The sequence below is a fragment of the Pleurodeles waltl genome, chromosome 6, assembly GCF_031143425.1.
Source record: "Pleurodeles waltl isolate 20211129_DDA chromosome 6, aPleWal1.hap1.20221129, whole genome shotgun sequence".
Classification (NCBI taxonomy): Eukaryota; Metazoa; Chordata; class Amphibia; order Caudata; family Salamandridae; genus Pleurodeles; species Pleurodeles waltl.
Window position 1 is genome coordinate 884,456,444 of NC_090445.1, and position 23,979 is coordinate 884,480,422.

Genomic DNA, 23,979 nt, shown 5'->3' on the forward strand with positions numbered 1-23,979 from the left:
GGGAGGACCGCTATCCCTGCTCTGTTGGAGATCAAGCCCAAGGAGCCCAACTGGTCAACCTCCTGAAAGGCAGCATGGAGGGAGTCGATGACCACTTCTCCAGCTCACTTATAAAACTCCACAGGGAAGCCGTCTTCTCCGAGGACTTTTTGATATGGGAATTTTGAGACTGCCTGTATGATCTCGGTCTTACTGATTTTGCCGCCCAAAAGGGCTCTTCTCTCATCCAACTGTCATGGAGTTGTACACCTTCCAGAAAGGTCTCCGTCCGTTCGTTACTGGCCACCGTCTCCAGGGTGTATAACGTCCGATAGAACGTCATAAACTTGTTAACAATATCCTGTTGTCGGGTAAGGACCTCGCCACTCAGTGAATGGTTGGTGGGGATAGCCTGCGCTCCCCTTAGCTGGCACAATTGATCCTTCAAGAGTCAACCATCCTTCTCCCCCTGCTCATAATGACCATCCTTTAGCTGCTGTACTGCGTCTTCTGCCCTGGACATGTACAGTTCATTGAGAGCCATGCAGGCTTGTTCCAGATGACATCACAACGGAGGCAAGGGGCGAGTCATGTACGAACGGATGAGTGATGCAATGTCGTCCTCCAGTTCTTTCTGACAGGCCACTTTGTTTGTTTGATATTGCAGCGTTCCTCATCATTTGTCCCCGGATGGTTGCTTTCGCTGCTGCCCATAGAAACCTATGGGATGCCACCCTTGTTGTCTGACAGGTATGTGGAGACATGTGCCCGCAGTAGGGCTTTACCCTGGGAGATGCGATATCGATGTATGGCCAGGCACCATGGCTTGTGGCCCGGAGTAGCAAGGTCAATGTCCATGGACATCAGGACCGGAGCATGATCGGAGAGCACAGTTTCCAGGATCCGAGAGTCCCGAACTTGTGCCACCACTCTTTGAGAGACTAGGAAGTAGTGCTGCTGTGATTGGGTGCCAATGAAAGGAAGGTATAATCCATGTCCGTCGTATGGGTGAGCCTGCAGTGGTCTACTAAACTATGGTCTAAGACCATGTCCCTCAGTAGGGCCCGGTCTTAGTTATTGCCCACGTCTAAGGGTCCGGTCCTGTCCCGCATCCCAAGCAAGATTACAGTCACCCCTGATCAGGTACCGCGTGGCCCCAATCTCCGTAAAGAGGCGATTGAGTCAGAGTAAAAAGATACGCTTAAAACTCGTAGGTGCATAGACAGACCCCACGCAGAGCTATCTATCCCCGATACTCAGCTTTGAAAATACATATCTGCTGTCTGGGTCAGATCACGTTTTAACAATGGTGGCAGGTAATGTTTTACCGATCAGGATTGCTACACCATACTTCCTGGGCGTCCCTCCCCCCGTATTCGGCTGTACCGAGCAGCTGCTGAGGATCACCTTCCCCACCCAGACCCAATGCAGTTTGCCAGACTCCGGGCCGTCGAGGTGTGTCTCCTGTAATAGTCCGACATCCGCTCTCTTCGAATGTAGTTAGGAGAGCACCTTTTTGCTTTTTACGTAGTGCATCAGCCCATTGACATTCCACGAGAGGATGTGTAGAGGGCGGGGAGCAGAGGACAATGGGCCAGCCTTTGACATTGTGTGTGAGTTTGGCTGTGGCTGATGCAGTTACTTCCCAAGGGAGAGCGGCTAGGAGCGGGGAGATGTAGGGCAACAGGTGGAGAAATAGAGACAGAAGGTGTAGTGGAGCACGTCCAACGTCAGGGGTGGGGGGCTTTCAGATCTGGTCCAGGGTGGGTTGCGGGGTGCACAAATTTAGGGGTAAAATAAGACAAAGTAAACTAAAGTTAACAAGAGTGACAGTCGGGGAGGGTTAGTTGGGGACAGGCAAGGGCTGATGGGGAGAGGGGGTCAGGAAATAAAAGGAAGATTAGCGATGGAAACAAGGCAGGTTCCATATCACCGAGGGTAGCTCAGGTCCCTCTGGTGGCTGTCCTGGAGCTCAGTGAAAACTCCCTGGGAGGGGGGAATGCGGGTGCACGGATGGGTAACGGTGTGCTGGCCTGGTGCTCCCCTCATACAGAACAAGTATAACAGTGTCAACGGTTGGAACAGTTGCATGTCATACAACGCGGTAGAGCTCAACAATTAAGTGCAAAACATTAACAAGCGCATCTGCCTAGCGTTGTGGTTGGGGGCGGGAGGGCTGCCGCAGGGACACAGGAGACTAGTGACAAAGTGACTCAACTCTCAACAAGGCATGACTGTCTCCCCACAGGTGAAGCAACCCAAACCAATGCGCATCATACATTCACCATAGCATATGTAAGCATGTAGCCGGATACTCAGCTGTCCAGTGGGGGATGGTCATAGTTCTTGTGTTCTTGCCTCAAAATGTGAACGTGTGCAGGATACAGTAGGTCGCAACATTTTCAACTTGCGGCAGGGGTGGGTTTCAGAGGGGATCGTGATTTGTCCCTGTTCTGGTTCTGAGAGAGGTGCGCCACTGCCTGGGCCCTTCTGTCCTTGGTTATCCACATCTGAGCTAGTTCAAACAGGACATACTTTATGTCCATTTGACGAAGTCTGGGTCGGAGGGACAGGAATGCTTTATGACTATCATTGGTTTCTCAGGAGAGGTCTGCAGCAATGCGTATTTCATGTCCCTTGTGTGTGTAGGGGCTATTTGAGCCGGCTGTGGTGAGGAGCTGCCGTGCCAGTTCGTGTCTCAGGAAGCAGGCGATGATGATGTAGGGCCCTGCTGGGCGGTCTTGAAGCATTGGGCCCACGCTGTGAGCATACAAGAGCTCCGGGTGGGGGTCAAAGGTGAGGACAGGGAGGGTATCCCTGAGGAAGCCCTTGACATCTGGTCCCTCCATGTGTTCTGGGATACAGAAGAAGCGGACTTTGTCTCTGCGACTCCTATCTTCTAAGTCGATGACCTTGCTGCAGAGGAATAAAAGTTCCTGTTCCGGGACTGTGTTGAAGGTAGTCTTCCATCACCGTGACACATTATTCCAGGCGTGTCATACGATTCTGGAATCCCGCAATGTACAACCAAATGGATTGGTCTCGGCTGTCAGTGCCGAGATGTTAGAGTCCATTCCTTCCAGTCAGCCACCCACTGCTGTGATTTCCTCGAAGGTACGTTCCATGGTGGTATTAGGTGCTGGCTCAGCAGGGGTCTCAGTCTGGCCCGTTGCCGGCGTTCCCATGTGGTGACTTTGAAGCAGGGCTGGAGGAGAGCTTCTGAGAAAAGAAGATGCCTTGCGGGTGTGCTGGTGGATTTCCGAGTGATTTTGCCAGGGCGCATCTCCAATCCGGCTGTCCAGGGTCAGTACTGTGCACAGTGTCCCTCGGAGTCCGCTGCCTGTGTAAACCTTTTAGAGATTCGAGCCTCTGGGGTGAGGCGGGAAAGATGGTGTAGCCTGTGTTCGCCATGGGGGAGTATCTTGCAGAAGATCCCCATACGCTAAGCCCGTGCTTGTAGTGTTGAGAGTGTCACCTGGTCCAACCCACCTTCAAGTAGTAATATAGAATATTGAAGATTAATAAAGTCTCTGACAGTCCGAGGCTGGCTACTTACTAGTAAGCAAGATGGCAAGATGGGCAAGGCCAGAAGGTTATGCCAAGTCATGCCCCCTAACAGCATTTTCACAGGCCCCCTTCCGCATTCACTCAGGTCACTCAGTTACCTATGGTTACGGGTGGCACAGGTCTCTGGGAGCAGAGGTCAGCTGTAGAGGATTAGTTAGGCCCCAATGGGCACATTCAGGTGCATGGCAGGTCACGCCGTGCAGGGCAAACGTTGTGGTTGGGGGCCAGGTCTCTGTGCCCCGCTTGGCTATTGGCAGTCTCTTAGTTACTGTCCTCAGTCGGGGCTGGGGCCGCAGGAGGTATGGGCCTGGGGACAGGTACGAAGAGGGCCCTGATGTATGGTACTGCATCTCAGTTTTGGCCAGGTGGGGCTAGCCCGGCCTGCAGGCAGCATCCCCCTTGCCTGTGCCAGTCTGCCCCAGAGGGGTCCATTGAGGTCACTGGGGGTCCCTGCGGTCCATGCTGGGGAGGGCAGGCATGGAAGATGGAGGCTGTGTTGTAATTGCATCCTGTAAGATGCTGTAGGTTTAAGTTCCAAGGCTCCGGGCGGGTCGTCTGAGGTAAGGAGGAGAGCCCAAGGGCCTATGTTGGGATGTCCTGGTACTCATTGCTGGGCCTCCGGCACCGTCCTCTTCTGGCCACTGTCGGGGCTGGGCTGGTCGGCAGGTGACCACTCACAGGGGTGGAGCGGAATGCCACTGTCAAGCTCAGCTACAGGCTGCTGCTCTGTGCGGCCTTCCAGGCCCAGGGCAGCCGGTGGCAGCCGGGGGGCATCGCTGGGTATGGGCCTGTAATCCGATTGCCAGACTCTGGCCCCAGTCCAGGGAGCACCTCCAGGGCACAAGTGCCAGCCCCTCGCTCTGTGTAGGGGCCACTGCCTCCATTGCGGTCCCACTGGCGCGTGGAGCTCCAGATCGAGCAGCCATCATTACTCGTGGCCAGACCTCCCCCCCCACCCCCCTCCCCTATGATATTACTTCTGAAGTATCACCAGATTCTGCTACACAGCAAGGGTAATATGTTTACCTGCAGGTAACACTGAATGGTGAGGTCTGATGGTAGTGCCGCATATCCCCTTCTATGACACAGCTTGTGAATTGAAGGATCCACACTCAGTCCAGCAGGAACGGGGCAGCAGGGAAGCCTTGTTTAAAATGAGTACAGTGGAAGTGTACAGGAGAGATAGGAAATTGGAAACTCTTTGTCTTTTCCTTCTCTCTTACAGACAAGTTGGGTTCTGGAGGTTGGGTGGAGGAGGGTTGTAAAAGTGGTTCCCCGGAGAGGCTTTCATGGGAGAAGGTAGATAATAGGAGAAGTTTAACTAAGAGCACTTAGGCTTTCTCTTACCTTCTGTCCTACGGGGTTTGACCCTATAACATTGCACCACCTTATCACTGAATAAAGGTACTTCCAAACACAGCTACTGAGAACATTCTTGGCTATATCCCTCCATTTCCCCATTGTTAGACACACCAACACTTTTGACTTTGTAAATGAGACTCCTTTCCTTAATGCATTTGATAATAAAACCACAAGGTTGAACAGTAATGTCTTAAATTCAGTGTTTGCATTTTCAGTGACTAGTATACCAAGTAGTTTATCTTTCGTTATAGCAATTGATACCAAAACCATCATCAGCAATGGATGGACACTTTAGTTCAGAAATAGTTTATTTTTCTCTCTATCAGTAGCAGCTTTTTCCAGTTAGGTTTCTAAACTTTTTCCCTTTGATTTGCCTGATACTTTTGGTCTGGCAGACAAAGATGGCTACAACCAAATATGAATTAATGCACTAGCAAAATCATGGGTGCATATATCTGACAACTCTGACTTGTATGGCAGGGGACAAGGTTCACTTCAAAAAGTATTCTCCTGAACCCCTGCACAAACACATAGCTGCCATGTATATTAGAATGCATTTTGATAATACTATAAAACATTGCTCAGATAGGTGTTGTAATTTTTCTTTTTGTGTATGTTGAAATATGAAGAAGGTTGTTTCATTGTGTACTGGGATGGAGTAAAGTAAGTTGCATGAGTTGGTTGAGTCGTATATTCCTACTCTGTATAGTTTCTGGCCTGCCCACTGTTTCTCATTGAGTCAACTCCAGAGTCCTCAAGTCCTCTACAAGAGCTCCATGTTGTTGCTTTGTTGCTCATTGGAAGAAGAATGCCATCCTTACTAAGTGGACATGCAAAGTGTTTGCTCCTCTTGAGTGACGGTGGCTATTGCCCCTTCATCCCAGGCTCTGAGATGACCAGCAGGTCGGTAGAATGATTGTAGTTCAAGGGCACGAAATTCATATTCTGTATCCTTCTTGGTAAATTCTGCAGTTTCTCCCTGTAAAAGAGGTCTTTTGGGATATATGCTGCTGACCTACGCTTTGTGTCTTCGTGTTTCAAAGTAAAATAGGTGACTGGTGATGTCCATTTGAACAATGTGTGCATGGATAAACAAGATGGTAGTTATCCTGCAGACTGCACTTCGCTATTACTGATGACGTCCTCCATGAAAATAGTTTTACCTGTAGGGTAGGGGAGATTTCCATCTCCTTTTCTTTGTTCAGAGCATGTTTCACTTGCACAGTTTCCTCTGTTGCTGGCTGCAGCGTAACAACAGTGGTGTTCCGCTGGAGGTTGTCTAAAGGTAGTCCACATCCAACCTGAAAGGGTTTAACCTGGTTTGTACTTGATCTCTGCTTTGAAAGTCCAGCAGAAAGAAGAGAACAAAGAGGAAGATCCTTTCCTTTAAGACTGGTGTCACATTTTGGAAAGGGCTGTTCTTGGTTGACTCAGGCTTTCTACATCTTACGTGGCTTATGTACTCTACCACTCTACCACTGGGCCAGTAAGCTGTACTTTATCTTGTCACAGGCGAGGTCATGCACAACATTGTTGGGGAGTTTTATATGCCTTGAGCTGAGTCAGTGCTAGTTATGGCTCTCCCTTCATCTCGAACAAGCTTGGAGTCCTAAGAATTCTGGGACTGTGACTTGTGGAGAGAGAGCAGGACTGCTCTGCTAGGCACAAGAACGGGTTGATATAGATTTCTCCACCAGATGAGTTCATTTACACGTTTTCATAATACCGGGCACATCTAGCTTGAACAACATTTTCTTGTTAGTTTATCAGTAACATACGAGACATGAGGCTGGCTAAGGTGGCCTAGAATATCTTTATCTCAGGGTAGTCTGGTACATTTATGAAATATAACAGTGATAGGTGCACAGAGGTGACACATTTAAAGAATGCTGGATCCAGCTTGATTTTTCCACCGCAATTCTATCTCTTATCTCTAATCAGTTAGATTATGCAATGGGCAGTTTATTACATGAACACTGACAGTTGACCATTCAGGTTAGAGAGGCCTTCACCCTGAGCTGTCCAGGGAGAAAACAGATCCTAGATCACTGGCTGATGTCCATCCTGGATCTAGTTTGAACCTATGGATCTGCAACTGAATTCGGCTGAATTCTGATCACAGAAGACTCACTCTTCCTTGTCTTGCCTGCAAAAGGCCTGCCAACACAAAGGCCTTGTGTGTGGCAGGTATGTAGAGTGACAATTGTAACGCTCTCCCCACAGGCAATGTTAGCTTACTTTCATGCTCTCAGAGTAGTGAGTAGAGAGTGATAGGAGTGACTGTAGGAATGTTGAAAACTGGTGCTATGAACCACAATACAAACATTTGTCATGGTCATTCTCATAGTCACCCTAACAATAGCAATCTGCTTCATATGTTCTGTGGTCATAGCACATTTACTAATTCGTAGAATCCTGCAATAGAATTTTTTTAACATACCTTGTGCCATTATTAGAACAGATGCTTGAGTGTGGCACTCTAAGTATGAAAGGTATGTTTCCAGCAGACCACTGCGTCCCTGAGAGAGGGACTGTTTTGTTTAACAGAGTACACATCTTCTCACGTGAAATGGGTTAGGATGCAGGTCTTCAGTAAACAAGAACCATCTTCCCCATACATAGCGCATCAAACTCGGTCCTTGCGTTATTGGGTTAGCGGACCTAAACCTGTAGACATTGGGTATATCCCTAACGTAACAAGGTGGTCTAAACGCATTCTACTTCACACCCCTTTTTCAGTGCATTATTCTTGTATTGCAGTAGCTGTATTTCTATTTGATGATACTGCAGTGTATTCTTCCTTCATGCTTTTATGCAGCTTTTTGTATATTCTTATGTTGAAGTATTTTATTGCATTTCAAACAAAACAGGATTCATACTAACATGGTAAAACACATACTAAATACTTAAATGTGAATGCACTGAATCATTTATCAATAGCATAAATAGCCATTTTGAAACTTGTGATAGAGGAGTACTCAGTGGTAACAGCTGGGCACTAGTAAATTAAAAGAAAGCTCCGTTCTCTGCTCTAAAGCATGAAGTTACTAAGGAAAGATAGAAGAAAGCAAGGATGAGAAGAGGATATATAAAAAATATCTCTAACATATCTCTCTGCTGTAGAACCATAATTTAGTTGCAGTGGCCATATTGTTAGAAGCCATCACGTAATTGCTAGAGCTAATGATTGAGATCTGTTAACAGGTGGAGCCCAGTTGCTCAGGATGGGGTTTTGGGCACCCAAACAATGATACTTGACTGCTTCACCCCCTTACACCTTTTATTGCAAATACCGTAATACCTTAATTTTGGCCATCAACTCTATTCCCCTGCAGTCCCAGTCATCCCCATCTATTAATAAAGCTTCAAAGGTGTTTCCTCCTTAAATAGTGGAATTATGTAATGGAACCCAAGTTAGGTCCCTCCGATGTGGGGAAAAAAGCCATCATTGTTCTTTTTTTTTGTAATCTTCTTTTTATTGACATTTTATAATACAGTACAATCATACTTAATCAAGAAACATCTTAGACTATTCCATACATCTCCATTTCCTTTGTCTTTTGTCCTCCGCTAGAGCAGTGTTACATTGTGCACTAAGAATACTCTACCTTGAGGGACAATTGTCATCATGCAAGGTCATAAGTATATCCAGCTCGTACCATACATAAAACAAAATAAAAATTGACATTAAACAAGTCAACATACAACAAGCCATCCGTCTCTAGTCAAATTAAGAGTAGTTAAGAGAAGTCGGTGGGTGCGTGTCCCCATCCCTGGGCTATGTGGGGTCCTCTCTAGTCTCCCTCCTGTCTCAGACTCCGGCTCCTATATATGGAAGAGGTGCAAGGCCCTTAGTTTGGGGCTACAAGTCGTGAGGGGAAGTCCCCTGGAAAGGAACATGACCAGGGGATCCCATATGTAATCAAAACTGCTGCGTGTACCCTCCCCTTTATCAACCAGCCGCTCCATGGCAAGACTTTTCCATAATCGCGTGAGCCACAGAGTTATAGGCTGTGGGTCCGCTTTTTTCCAGAAAGAAGCTAGAGTTGTCTTCACTGCCCCCAAAGCCAGCCACATGATAGCCCGGTCCCCGTGTGTTTGATGCTGTAGTTCTTGGGCTCGGAGGCCCAGGAGAGCATGTTCCATCGTGGTCGGGATGGGATATCCCAGCATCTCTTTTAAATGAGAGAGAATTTCATTCCAATAGGGCGGATCGATGGGCAGTCCCACCATTTGTGTTTAAAGTCTCCCACCATGCCACAGCCCCTCCAGCATCTATCTGATACCTGGGGATAAAGCTTCTTAAGTTTCTCAGGATACAGTTACCAATTATAGAGTAATTTATAGTGAGCCTCTCTAGCTGCCATGGAGCGGTTGTGCTTGTGTATGTCGTGGTAAAGATAGCGCCATTGCTCCTCCTCCACCGAGACACCCAAGGTTGTCTCCCAAAAAGGGATGTGTCGAGGGGTTGGTGCTGTTTGTGCTGTAGCTAATATGGAGTATAGCGTTGAGATACTGCCTTTTGTCGCTCCTCCCCTTTGCACAAATCCCTCTACTGGTAGAAGATCCCTGGTAGCTGCTTCCTTTATATGTGGCTGTGTGACCCAATGCACTAGCTGTGTATAATGGTAATGTTCTGATTGTGGGAGTTGGAAGTCCCTACAGCAATTATTGAAAGTCCTAAGTTGGTTTCCATGGTATAGGTCTGCAATGCATAAGCAGCCCCCTTCTCTCCATCGATAAAATGGTCCCGGTAGTTCCCCTGGTGGGAATGCTTTGTTAAGGTGGATAGGGGTGTGTGGTGAGGGAAAGCACGTAAGCCCATAGAGTTTAGTAACTTTGTCCCACACTCTGAGGGTGGTGGCGGTGGGTGTGCTAAGGTATGCGTTTGGTGGTCGTGCCCCCTTGGGTTTCCATGGTATATCCCACAAGGTCTTGCCTGTCACTGCTCTGTCCATGTGCAGCCAAATCTTATCTGACTCTCGGAGGGACGACTCAGCTAGTACGCGCAGTTGTGCTGCTCTATAATATAGCAGGAGATCCGGGAGCGCCAACCCTCCCCTCTCTCTGGGGCGAGTCAGAATCTTGTATGAGACCCTAGCTCTAGTACCCTGCCAAATAAATTTAGTGAAAAGCGTTTGAGTCTCCGCAAAGAAATCTGGCGGGATCTCAACGGGGAGGCTCTGAAAGAGGTATAGTAATTGTGGGAGCACCGTCATTTTAATACTATTGATGCGCCCTAGCCAGGATATCCATAACGGGGACCACCTCTTGTAGTCCTCTCGTAGAGACCTAATCAAAGGGGGGGGTAGTTTGCTCTAAACAACCCAGCCACCTGGGGAACAATCCGAATGCCTAAGTAAGTAATATCTTTCTTGGCCCAAGTAAATGGGGTTGTGGGGGCTATCTGGGTCATCACACCCTCGGGCAGTGTCAGGTTTAGGAGATAGGACTTCCCCGTGTTCACCTTGAACCCCGCAACTTGTTCAAACCTAGACAATTCTTCTTTTATGGCTGAGAGGGAAGTATGGGGCTCAGTGACAAATAATAAAATATCGCCTGCGAATAGAGAAATGTTATGGGCGTCTGCACCAAATGTAATGCCTGGGAACTCCGCGCACCTCATCACCCGCGTCGCCAAGGGCTCAACACTGAGCGCAAAGAGCAGAGGGGAAAGGGGGCATCCCTGCCTCGTGCCTCGGGATAGATCGAAAAATTCAGAAGCTACCCCATTGACCTCCACCCGGATCTGGGCAGGCATAGTTGCTCATCACCATGGAAATAAATTGTTCCCTCAAATCCAAACTATCTCATGGTTGCTACTAGAAAGGACCACTCCACCCTGTCAAACGCCTTCTCAGCGTCCAAAGCCAATAAGAGTGCCGGGACCTTTTTCTTTTGTACCTTTTCCATTAAGTGTATGACACGCCTTAAGTTGTCATGAGTCTGGCAACCTTTAATAAAGCCAGACTGGTCTGGATGTATCAGCTCCGGCATCACATCCTCCAGCCTCTGCGCCAGAATCTTAGAGTATAATTTGGCATCTAGGTTCAGCAGAACAATGGGCCTGAATGATGCACAGAGTTGAGGGTCTTTTCCGGCCTTGGGTATGAGAGTTATCAGGGCCTCTCCCATGGACGTGGACACCGCACCCCTCTCCCGTATATAATTGAATAGAGTCGCGAGTTGGCCCGCTAGTTCTGCCCCGAAAGTCTTATAAAAAAGGGCTGTAAAACCGTCAGGACCCGGAGCCTTATGAAGGGGAAGGGCGTTGATAGCTGCCTGTACTTCCTCCGCTGTAAAGGGTGCCTCTAGCATGTCATTCGTCTCCCGGGAGACCTGCGGTAGGTGGACTGAGCGCAAATAGGTCTCTTGGACGTGGGCAGGTGGGTGGTCCGATTGATAAAGACGCTCATAGAATCGCATAAATGCCTTTGCCTTTCCCTCTTCAGTGAAGTGTTCCCCGTGCTCGTCTTTGACCTGCTCAATGTAGTCCCGGGCTTGTTGGTCTCGCGGCTGTCTAGCTAAGGGGGTGCCTATTTTATTGCCCTTGTCGTAGTGGGCTTTTCGCAATCTCAACAATGTAATCTCTTCCCTATTTGTGTAGATAGCCTGTAGTTTACCCTTGAGGGTCGCCACCTTCCTTTGAGCTTGCCAGGAGGGGGATGATTTATGTTCTCGTTCAGCCACCCTAAGTTTGCTTTCCAAAAGGGGTTGGTCTTTAATCTTTAACCCGTGCATGGCAGCTGCGAGTGCAATGCATTTACCTCTTATAACCGCCTTAAAGGCGTCCCAGAGAATGTGGGGGTTAGTATCACCCGACCCATTATGTTGGAAGTATTCCCTTATCGCTGATCGCAAATCTTTGCGGGATTTTGCGTCCCGGGTAATCACCCCTGGAAAGTACCAGCGCTTGGATGGTTTGCGTGCTAGTGACCAATTTAACCCTACCACCACCGGAGCGTGGTCAGAGATGACAATTGGATTAATAGCTACTGTCGTAAGGATCTGTCGCAGTGGTTTGCTCAAAAACACATAGTCGATCCTTGAGTAAGAGCGATGAGTGTGTGAAAAGAAGGTGTAATCCCTCTCCAGAGGCTTCAGGGCCCTCCAGGAGTCAAACAGTCCCAGACGGCGAAAGGAGGCTTTCACTGATTTGGCAAAGGCACTCGTTTGTGATCTCTGTGGGTGCGTTGTGTCTAATGTTGAGTCCCACACCAGGTTGAAGTCCCCCAACAGGACAACTTCGCCCTCCGCAAAGCCCTCTAGCTCGCCTAGGAATTGTAACAGAAATTGGGTGTGACCACTGTTAGGAGTATAGACAGTAGCTATCGTACAGAGTTTCCCGTCCAGGCTGCCTTTCAACATCAGAAATCGTCCCTCCTTATCTTTCTTGGACCCTGTTTCCTTAAAGTGGACTGATCTGCTAAATAGTAACGCCACCCCACAGTGTTTTGTGGGAGCCGACGCTAGGGCAATTTGAGAGTAGTGTTTGTGACGAAGGCGGTGTCCCTCCACCCTCTTCAAATGGGTTTCTTGTATGTCATACCTATGCTCCCCAAGGTATTTTTTCAATTGTGACCGTTTATTGGGGCAGTTGAGGCCCTTCACGTTCCATGTCAGTAGTTCCAGCATCATCTCTGTGTAGTATCAGTGTTCTCACCCAGACTCCCAGTAAAATCTCCAGTGCCCCTCATTGTGTTTCTCACCCCCCCCTCTCCAGGAATACTCTATCAGCTGAGACGCTTTCCCCTGACTCCTTGCACCGTGACACGGATGGTAAACATCAAACAACTTGAAAAAACATTTCCTAAAAGAAATACAGACATTATCCTGACAGCACATAACCGCCAAGTGTCTTACAGTCTTCATGTCGTGGACAGGATCCAGTTCCGTCTCATCTCTCCCCCAGGCCCAATCACACCAACGGGCATCTCAAAGGCTGGGGCCTCAGACCCCCGGTGCTTAGCAGAGATAAAGTATGCTCGAGTAGCAAGCAACACCAGGATCTGGGGCGAGCAGATCCGCTTCACCCCCTCTCGACGAGGGGGGGAACCTCCCCCGTCCCTATAGAGCAACCGGGGGCGCTCCCCGTCCGAGTCGGTACCGGCTTACCGCATGGCTTCATTTTCTAGGGGTCTTTCTACCTCTCCTCTGTTGTTTCCATTGGTCCGCCGAGACGGGGGGGGGCATCTCCGCCTTGCTCCCCTCCCGCCTCACAGTCGGTAGCACCCCTCTCTCCTCCAGTCTCTAGGCCCAGTGCAGCAGCTGCCGCATCCACCGTTGAGAAATGGCACGCTTTATTATGGAGTTCAAACGCTACGCCAAAGGGGAAGGTCCATCTGTATTTTATCTTCTTCTCTCTCAGCGCCTCTGTCACTGGTCGGAACTGTTGACGTCGGGCTAAAGTTGCTGGCGCTATATCTTGGAAGAGTGAGCATTGCGCACCTTGGAAGGAGACGGGGTCCTGGTGTCTCGCCCTTAGAAATATCCGTTCCTTCACTTTAAATGAGCTTAATTTAGCAAGAACATCTCTCGGTCTCCTCCCGTCGCCCAGTATTTTGCTGCCCACATGGTGCACTCGTTCCACTTGTATCTCCGCTTGCTCCTCTCCCAGTAGTGAGGAAAACAGCCCCACCACAAAGGCCTCTAGGTCGGGCCCCTCTGCTCCCTCCTCCAGGCCTCTCACCCGTATGTTATCTCGGCGTGCGCGGTTTTCCAAGTCCTCGCACTTTATTATGGTGAGGTGTAGTTGCGATTTTACCTTTGCGAGATCAGTCTCCACTGGGACCACTTTTTGGTGTAAGTTCTGTATGTGCGTTTCCAAGTCCAGTGTGCGGGCCCCCACTGAGTCCACATCTGTTTGGAGGGCGGCTAGCTTCCCATTGACATCCGTCTGGAAGGCCTCTAGTGTCGCTCTGATATTTGTTGTGAGCTCTTGAGCTCTTCACGCAGCTCGGTTTTAAAGGTACGGAGAGAGGACAAGAAGTCCTCCTTTGTAAGCGCCATCTCCTCACCCTGTGTGTGGTCAGAACTCTCCACTCTAGCCGGCGTGAAATAGCTGGAGACCCGATTGGCCTGGATTTTGCGTTGTGGCATATGAAACTGTTAAGGGCCCGACCCCGGTGTTAACATGGGGGTCTCGCCCTCTTCTCCGCTTTTACACACCTTCACTGCAGGGGCCCCCCCTCTGGGTCTTCGCCCTTCCGTCGCGCCCCACCTCTGGGGGGGTGGGGCTCAGGAATGTCCCCCGCTCCCTTGTCTCAAAGCTATGTCCTCTCTCCTCGGTGGGCTCACTCCCTCCGTTGTGGGCCCGCCCTCAGTGACACCGACCTGCCCGTCGGGGCCTGCATTCGCCTCTGCCAACTTTACTTTCTCTGAGTCTCTTGTAAAGGAGGCTTTACCGCTCAGTGCCTCTCAAAATGGCCTCCAATGGTCTTCCTCTGACCCCAATATGCACAGCTTCGCCATCTCAGCTAAGAGAATATTTCAAGGGTTAGTTACCATCACCTTTCTGGGGGGACCCTCCTGTCGTCGCTCCATATCTTCTAGCGGGTGGGGGGCCTCCGCATGCTCCAGCCGCTTCTCTGAAACTGGGCCTCCCCCGTTCGCGCCTCCCCGCATGTAGAAGGGGATGCCTTCCCCCTGCTCACCTCGCCCTTATCGTGGCTGGGTGTGATCCTTTCCCCACGGCCCATTGCCGCTCATCTGTGCCTCTTGCTTCGGGGGCGTCGCTCTCCTGCCGTCCTCGGGTCTCGCGCCGCCAGTCCTCCACCTCGGGGCAACTACCCCTTCTCCGGCGTCAGCCGGCTTCCGCTCGTCTAGCGCGGGTCCGCAGGGCCGTGTCTCACCACGGGGTCCGCACGCGGAGCCCCGCCGGGCGTCGCCCCCCTCTCCACCGGGAACCTCGCCGGTTTTCGCCTCTCCCAGGGACCCGCGGCCGATCCCCGACCTGGGGGGGGAGGGGTCCTATCAATGCCTCCCCACCGCCTCACTGCATCGGGCCCAGGGGAAATTAGACGGAGCCGACGGAGCTCACGTCCGATCGGCCATGTTGGTTGGCCCCGCCTCCCATCATTGTTCTTTTGATATCTATCAGTTGGGAATCCGCTCTTGGCATGTCACTGAACTGTTTCTTTTAAGTGTGGCAAAGATCTAAGATTCATCTTGGAGCAATGAGGCTCAACTGTGCTAATTCTGTTAGAACTCTCTGCAGCTTTTGATAGCATTTCTAATGAGAGACCTCTTTGCATTGCTAAGGCGGTGGGAGTATGTGACAGTGCCCTAGCTTGGTTATAATTTTTTCTTTCAAATTTATTGCCGGCTGTGCTACTATATCCTTTTCTGATCTGCTTAAAAATGTCTCCCACAGGGTGTTCCACAGGATCGATCCCTCGGGTCTACACTTTTTAACTTGCTTTTTTCTCCTTTCGCGCACACAATGTGGTCTGTCTTTAATGTCATACACTGATGACACCAACATTTTTATCTCCATTGATAGCACCCTTGAAAACTCACTATTAAACCTTTGTTTATGTTTTGCCACTAGAGCCACCTGAACGAAATCTGACTTCTCAAGTTGAATTGAAACAAAACAGAACTTTTTCTGTTTGTTTGCCATCCTCAAACTGGTCTTCTGATTGGTGGCCTATTGGAGTTGACTCTGTACCAACTCCTAAATCAGCAGCCAGAAGTCTTGGGTTTATCTTCAAAACCTCTCCGTTTCACAGAACAGATTTGCAAGCTTTCTTTTACTTGTTTCAATTATCCCAGGATGCTGAAAAATATTTTTCTCTTCTTCCAGAGAATTCTATCAGAATTGTTGTTTAGGTTTGTAATTTCCTTCTCGCCTGGACCACTTCAGCTCTCTTCAAAATTAGCTCCAAAAAAAATCTGATCTGAAGGTTACAGATTATCCAAAATGAAGCAGCTTATTTGATATTTGGCCTGCCCCACCTCTTTTTTTTAAATATAATTTGTACATTGGGCTCCCCTACTCTAAGCGTGTCATTTTTAAGTCATATTGTATCTGCCATTGCACTGTTAACCTTACAGGTCTTGTGTTTCTTTAAAATCACTTTAGACTCTATGCCATCACATCCCTTATGGTACTCTTTTATTTTCCAGCCTCCTCTAGTAAAGAAAGTTTGGATTGGTGGTGGTTCTTTTCCTTTCTTCGCCACCAAGCAGTTGTCATCTTAAAACCTTTCTCTTCTGTTTAGCTTGACTGACTCACCTGTGATCACTTCAACACCAGAATACCTTTAAGTAGCTGATCATGCTTTATGAATGATTGTTCATTCATTAATTCGTTCAAAATCCTGATTATGCCCATCCAAGGTCTTGCCTGTATGATACCCTTGCCAAAAGCCTTCTCAGGAGCCAACATGCCTATAATCGAAGGAGAACCTGTGCGCTGGGACAATGACAAAATGTGTCAGCACAGTTTAACACTGGACATTAAAAACATCCCTTTGTAGTAGCCCTCTCAACAATTTTGTGAAAGGCTAAAATAGAGTTTCATTCTTTTTCTCTTCTATGGGAATGTTAATTCAAATGTAAAGTTGTTATTTCCCAACACCAAATGTTAAATGACACTTAATTCACCATCGACACTTGGGCCAACCGGGCATGAATTTAGAAGATCATCAAAGTATGTCATGGTACATAATAAATCCATATTTCATGTTGACGTTATTAAGAGAAGTCTTTGTATTGAAATATATTGTCCATATGAAAGAAATGAAATGCAAAAAAAAGATATTTCTGGCATTTCACAAATACCTTAGTTCTAGAAATGTGGAAATCTGTGTGCTCGCAATTTGTAGTTGTATGATTACTGGAGAAGGATAAGCCAGCGATGGCACTTTAATCATAACTTTGTCTGCAGTATTGCTGAGGCCTTTGTGATTAGGGTCATATGTCTCTGCGCAAGTAGGCTTAAGTCTACTCAAGCAGAGAGTTACAGTTTCTTGTTAATAAGGCTCACAGTGAGTGGATGAGTGCATGCAGGCCACCTTCTCTAGTATTCCTAAGCCAGTCACGTGATCAGAAAGTACTATTGGCTGAATATTAAGGGTCACTACATTGCCAGACTAGAGCGTTTATTACGTTTATGATATTGCTATTCATTGTTTTTCTGTTGTGATTTAGCTGTGATTTCCGCCATCTGAACTGGCCTAATTTTAAGTGCTGTCTTCTGCTGTATTGCACTCAGAATACTACCATATTTACTTCCTGGACAAGGGCAAAAAAAAATGATGTGCCACTTGGAGGATTACATTGACTTTATCCCCCTAGTAGAAGGATGTTGCTGCAAGCATGCTCGCAAGTCTATATGCCTTTAATAGGGTTGGCTTAGCTGCAGAACAAATAGAGCGAAGTACACAATTAAGGTTTTACTGTGGTTAGTATGTTAGAGAAAGGCAGGTATTCAGCATCACGGTATTGATTTGAAGCCGAGTGGGAAGATCATGGGTTGAAGCTTAGATGGAGGAGGATCAGTACAGTGAGCATTCATGTGGTTATTCTCTGTTGAGATGTTGCGTGAAGCGATAGCTTTCCAACTCTTTGTGAAGACCGAGAATGGCCAATTTATTTGGACAGGAATAGTGTTCCATGGCTGATGCAATGTGTAGCATTATCTCTTCTCTTTCCCGAGTGCCTGAATTTCTAGTTTGGTGATGCTTCTGCAAGTGCCTTCTGAGGTTTTATTCTTGGTCTCTAGGTACAGTGGGGTGTCAGTAACCTGCCCTGTAGACTGTACAACAGTTCATGAAGGTGATGCATGTACAATTTGAGAGCACGTGAAGTAAAATATGCTGTAGAGGCGTTGGTTAATCCACCTAGTTCGAATCTGAAAGGAACATAGTCTAGCCATGTAGGCTAGATGTGTTGCTGAGAAGGGGATCAAGCGTTTACTGAAAACGGATGATTTTTCAATGTTTACACATTGTGAAACATGGGTAAGGCTTTGGAAGCTGTGTGGTTGCCAAGCAGATTGCAGGCAGTTTACATTGAAAGCAATAACATTAATAATTCAAATCGGTCGTAGACCAGCTTTGCCCAGAATCAATGTTTTACTAGCATATTAGATATTGCAAATACTATTTAACAGTATGCTTGATGGCCCAGTTGTGCAGGGTACTACAGGTTTTTGTATTCCCTAGATTTATGCATGTTTAGTGAGGGTTGATGGACCAAAAGTGCACTCACACAGAAGATTCCTACTCGTCTTGTCAAGAGATTTATGTAATACACTTAAAATGACAACAGCAATGTTAGTCCTCGGATTAAAAAAACATAACAGTTTAAGTTTCACACTACTTGCATTTTAGTAAAATATTTCACAAAGCCCAGGTTGGGGCCTTCTTAAGATATCCTGTGCAAGAAGCCAAGTATATCATGTACTATCATTAAAATATGCATTTCTTACAATCTCTATTTTTTGTTATAAATACCCGTCATTTGCAAACTTCTTACGTCCTTTCTTTTCCACTATTTTATACTTTGTTTTTCTCTTTTTTAAATTCGTCTTGTTAGAATGGTGAATTAAAAATGTCAAAACAACCACTGTGCATAACGATGCATATCACACAATTGCAAGATTGCCAGTCATGTGCGTGCACGCATCATGACACTAGATCTGTATAAGATTAGCAATTTAAAAAAGCATTGGCAAATCCAGTGTCTCATATATTTACAGCTGCAATCTATTGACTTTGCCAATACTTGTTTGCATTCTTATGCCTTCTAATGATATTCATTAATTCAACAACAAATGTTTGGGACATAATATCCATGTGACTACCTCGTCGATCCATGTCACAACCTTGTCTGCAGGAACTCTGGGAATTCCAGGCCCACCAGTGAATAAAACCTAACATGCAACCAAAAAATGGCATTCATGTTTTAGAGACTGCGACTCCTTAATGTACCCAACTTCTGGTATAGTTCTTGTATGTCATTGCTATGTGCATTCTTTGCAGACCTCGGAAAAAAAGCATCTAAAAAACTGCAAAAAGCACAACAGTAGAAAAGAGCCTGGAGAGGGCTGGTATCCTGTTCTCTTGCTCGCTTCCCCACATTCTCTGCTCATTGCCTTTGCTGTTTCTGACACTTCTACATTACACAGGACTACCTCTCATCCTTTCTCACTGGTGTTTAATTTCATGCTTATTTCTTCATTGAGAGGATCGAGAGTGGAAGGAACTTGCTTTTCTTGCAAATCGCTTTCACTGTGCCAGTCTTTTTAGGATGAAGCCTACCCAATAGCACAGCAGTCTGGTTACTAAAGAATTCGTGGGCACATTCTGAAAGCTGACCTAAGAATGCATTCTGCCTTTGCTTATCATTGGCTTTGTGGTTTGTAACTCACATTTGCTTGCTTTTTGTTTACAGACTTTGTTTTAGGCTGGTAAGCATGTCTTTGTCCCTCCTGTTGAGCATTCCATATGTGCTCGCTTTCTGTTAACAGGCCTTTAAATTTTGTTCTTATCGTGTCACATTTGCAGTGCAGTCAAAGACAGAGGTCAAATGTCAGGCTCTGTCTTCCAAGGAAATTGGTTGTTACTTTTCTTTCTTCGACTTAAAAGTGAGAGGATTTATCTAAAAATCTGTGGGTGTGAATGGAAATACTTTTTTCTAGCACACAACAACATTTTAATGTCTGTAAATGAACTATGCACATATATCTGAATTAGGAAACCACAAATGAAGCACTTTTTTGTAATTCTGATGCATGCTGGAAACAAATATTTTTAATATGATCAAAACAAATGAATACTCTGGGTGATGTCATTTCCACACATTATTGTTTGTGCGCTTAATAATTTTATCAGCAAAACTGTATATCTTTGCATATGTAATGGCCATATCAATTGAAAATGTGTTCTCTGCAATGGCAGTGCACTACCACACCATACATTCTCCACTTTCTGCTACTCTACTCCACACCACTCCACGACACACTACAACACTCCAGTCAGTTCTTCTCTATGCCACTTCACTCTACTGCACTCAATCCCTCTCCACGCTACTCCACTTTACTCTCCAACCCTCTGTGGCACTCTACGACATGCTACACTACTCCACTTCGCGCCACTCTGTTAGGCCACTCCAAGTCACTCCATGCATTCCACTTTATTCCAATCTGCGACTCTTTACTCCACTCTGACACTTTACACCACTCTACGCTACTCCATTCTACACCCCTCTAGGCTATGGTACTACAATCTACAATACTCCACTCTATCCCTCTCCAAACTACTCCACTCTACTCGATGCTATCGTACACCACTCCACGCTACGACACTCTTTGCCACTTAACTCTAAGCCACTCTTTAACACTCCACTCTATGACACAACACTCTGCACACTCCACGCCACTTTACTCCACTCCACACCACTCCAGTGGGACACTTTATGCCACTCAACACTATGCCACTACACCCTATGGCACTTTACTTGTCTCCGACACTGTACTCCACATTATGCTACTCTACCTCACTCCACTGTACGTCACTACTCTTCATCAGTTCAACCTATGGCACAGTACTCCACTTGTTAACAATCTACAACACTCCACTTTGTGATACTCCACTCTAAGACATGGTGCAACACTTTACTCGATGTCACTCCACTCTCCAACTCTACTCCACTCCATGCCCCTCCACTACACCTTACAACATTCCATTCTACGATACTCCACTCTAAGATCACTTCACCCTACGCTACAATACTCTTCTCCATTTTACGACAGTATACTCTTCTCTGTGCCACTTCACAACACCGTACTCCACTTTACTCCCCTCCACTCTGACATTCTACTTCACTCTGCCACTCCACTTTGACCCGCTACTCCATTCTGTGCAACTTCCGTTACGCCACTCCACACCACTTTAGTCCACTCTGCACTACTCCTCTCTGTGATCAATATTCTACTCTACGCCACTCCAATCTACTACACTCTATTGCCCTCGACTCTATGCCCTTCCACACTACTCCTTGACCCTCCACTCTATCCTACTTCCCTTGACACTCCACTTTACTCCACTGTATGCCTTTCCATTGTACAACACTTTACTCCACTGTAAGCTATGCCATTCTACTATACTCCACTCCACGCCACTCTGTGATATTCCACCACACTTCTCTCCACTCTGCCACTCCACAACCCTCCACTCTATGCAACTCCACCCTATACTACTCCACTATAAGACACTACACTCCGTGCCTCTCCTCCATGCCACTAACTTTTAGCCCGCTGGATAAGAGTCACGCTGGTGTACAAAATGGCTAAAACACGTTGCCAAATCCAATAGCTCTTGCAGATGCTTGACCTATTGGCTTTACCCACGCCTGTCAGTGTTCGGTGGTTCTGAACTGCACTATCTATCTATCTAGTCTACCGGATTTTCTCAGGAAGAGGACAGCGCATCGGTGCCCAGCAGCACTGTACTTCTCTGGTACAGAAACAAGACTACGCCCTCGTTTTATGACAGGACTGTTTACTAGTAGCACTTCACTTCCTGAAGGCGGTCACACGAGAGCAGGCGCTGAACACGCCTCTCCTGCAGATGAAGTGCGGTGCGTGCTTCAGACTCGGAGCTGCTGAAGGCTATTTTGGCTCTTCACCGATGTAATATGATGATCGTCACGCACTAGCTTTGCTTTTGGCATTGGGTAAGCTCAGCAGTCTGCTGATGTGAGCAGTGTCTGCCAGAAGAGGAATGCAAACACGTTTCTGTTTATAATAAGTCGCTGTTATGACACAGTTGTGTAGAGTGAGCTCACTAGTTTAAACGTATAAAACCAGACTCGGACTTAAGACTTGCTTATCGCTTTTTTTATCCGCAGGAATGGCAGATAATGGCTTTCTCATGGAGGTTTGTGTGGATTCTGTGGAGTCTGCTGTGAATGCCGAGAGAGGAGGTAAGGGAGATAGCTGTCCGACAAGCACACTGGTCGCCAACTGTCATAGGCCAAGCAAGAAAGGGCAAAAGACCCAAATAGCGGCACATTCTGAAGTGTCTGCGTTTCAGCTGCGTGTTGAGAGTGACTTTTTTGTTTGCTTCCTGCCTACATGTTTTTACTTCCACTGACATTATCCAGGTAGGTGGCTTTGTTGTTTTCCCTGATTGCGCTTATCCCATAATAGGTGTGCCGAATGTGCCCAAGCGTATAATGGTAATTCGTGGGACTTCCACTCTTATAGTGGGAAAACATATTTACGGCCATACATTTAACTGAGAACAGTAAGTAGAAAGTACATGCCACTTCAAATCTGATGAAAACGTGGCGAAACGTTTGGGGGTTATTTAGTAAAAGACTAAGAAGCACATAGGGCAGAAAATGGTGCTTAAAAATTGCTGCATAGTTTTAAGCCCTCCACCATTCTTCCTAAGCAATGCACGGTGATGCTTCTCTTATAACCTGTCTCCCCAATTGGTGAAGCCCATTTTGATGTTCCCATTAATACACCTCTTGGCTACCCCATACTTCATAAGGCACACTTACAGATGCAATAGGTTTCATATTTCCCGACACTTTTTCCAAAACCCAGGCGTTGGTAAAAACATATTAGATTTTGAGGACAGTGTTGGCTAAGATTGCACACTAGCATACCTTGTCGTCAAACGGATTACATAATTTATTTGTGTCAGTCAGAAGATTATCTCTTTTCTACATTTTCAATCCAAGCCCAAAAGTCAGATTTGTTGTGATCGGCAAGGTCGATTCTTTTCTCCACTGCTTTTCCATCCATACATCCATGACTGTTGGCCGCCAGTCTCCTTCATTTAAGGGCACTCCTTTACATGCGATGACACCAAAATATATTTGGCTTTTGAAGTCCATGTGAAAACATACACCCTGAACAAAACGCTATGACTTTGGTAAAATGCCACGTTATTGGATGACTGCAAATTTTCTGATGTTGAACCCAACCAAAACCATGGTGCTTTTCACCCTTACAACCTCTGCTTGCTATCTCGCAGCATGCTGATCAGAAGTTATGCAACCCTCCCCATATCCACTCAAGAAGGTGCACAATCTGTGCATTGTCTTTAACTTCAAACTATGGCTTGAAGCACAGACAACAAAGGTGTCTGGTATATGCTTTGTCTGACTTAAGGTCTTGAGGAAACTGCTACCGTACACCACTAATAACTGGCACATACCAGTCATGTATGCCTTGATACACCCAGATGCTCCGCAAAAACTCTTTTGCTGACTGCAATTTACCAAAAATGCTGCTATCCATTTTGTAATTGGCACATCAAGATTCAACAGGATTTCGCCTAGTGTAAGAATTCTGCACTGTAGGACACCAATGCAGGACATCCACTTCTGTCTGTCTTGGCCAAGTTTCTGTACAGTGCCCCAGCTGTGGTCCAGGATCTTCACTTCTGTTTCTACAGTTCATCTCCAGGTGTTATTTGGCCTGCCTCTCTTCCACGTGACTTCTGGGGGATAGTGGAGTTCTTGTTATGCAGTCTTGTTCTCTTCTGTTGGTGTGTCCTTTCCATCTCAGTTTTTTTTATTATGGTGGTGTGAATGCTCTCTTACTTGCATCTCATGAGCATTTCCTGATTGGAGATGGTTTGCAGTCCAGAAATTATACAAGATTCTTCTCAGGTTACTTGTTTGGAAGGGTGACAGTTCGGTAATGCCACTTTTAGTCATCCACCAGCATTCTAATCTATACAGAAGCAATCAAGTGGGCCTCAAGATCAACACAAAGAAATAAGTATTCATGCCAGTCAAAATCTCACACCCTTCACCAATTAAGGTGCATGAAGAGGTCTTGGCCATAACTGAAGATTTCACTGGGAATGCCTTCAGAATGCTGAACAGTGTGTGGAGGTCATCTCAGCAGAGCTCCAACACCAAGCTGAGGCTTTACCAGATCTGCTTTCTGTCCACACTCTTGTAACCAAGTTAAGGAAAGCCATTATAACCTGACTTTTTAACTTTCTCTTCGGTCTTCTTTTAAACTGTTATGCTACCTCCTCAGCATCAGAAAGCACTACAATAGTTGTGCTATGTGAATAAATCTAACTTGCATAGCAT

General features: G+C 46.8%; 1 protein-coding gene across 8 annotated transcripts in view; it reads left to right on the forward strand.

The window, feature by feature from the left end:
• CUTC (cutC copper transporter) overlaps positions 1-23,979 on the forward strand; it is a 197,456-nt gene that overhangs the window by 45,092 nt on the left and 128,385 nt on the right. For 7 of the 8 annotated variants that reach the window (XM_069239681.1, XM_069239682.1, XM_069239675.1 and 4 more), the window contains one exon: positions 21,766-21,840. In XM_069239681.1, the coding sequence (XP_069095782.1) occupies positions 21,768-21,840 (73 nt within the window). In that variant the 5' untranslated portion in view covers positions 21,766-21,767. Of the gene's footprint in view, positions 1-21,458; positions 21,592-21,765; positions 21,841-23,979 lie in introns of those variants that run through there. The other variant, XM_069239677.1, reaches the window with a different exon arrangement.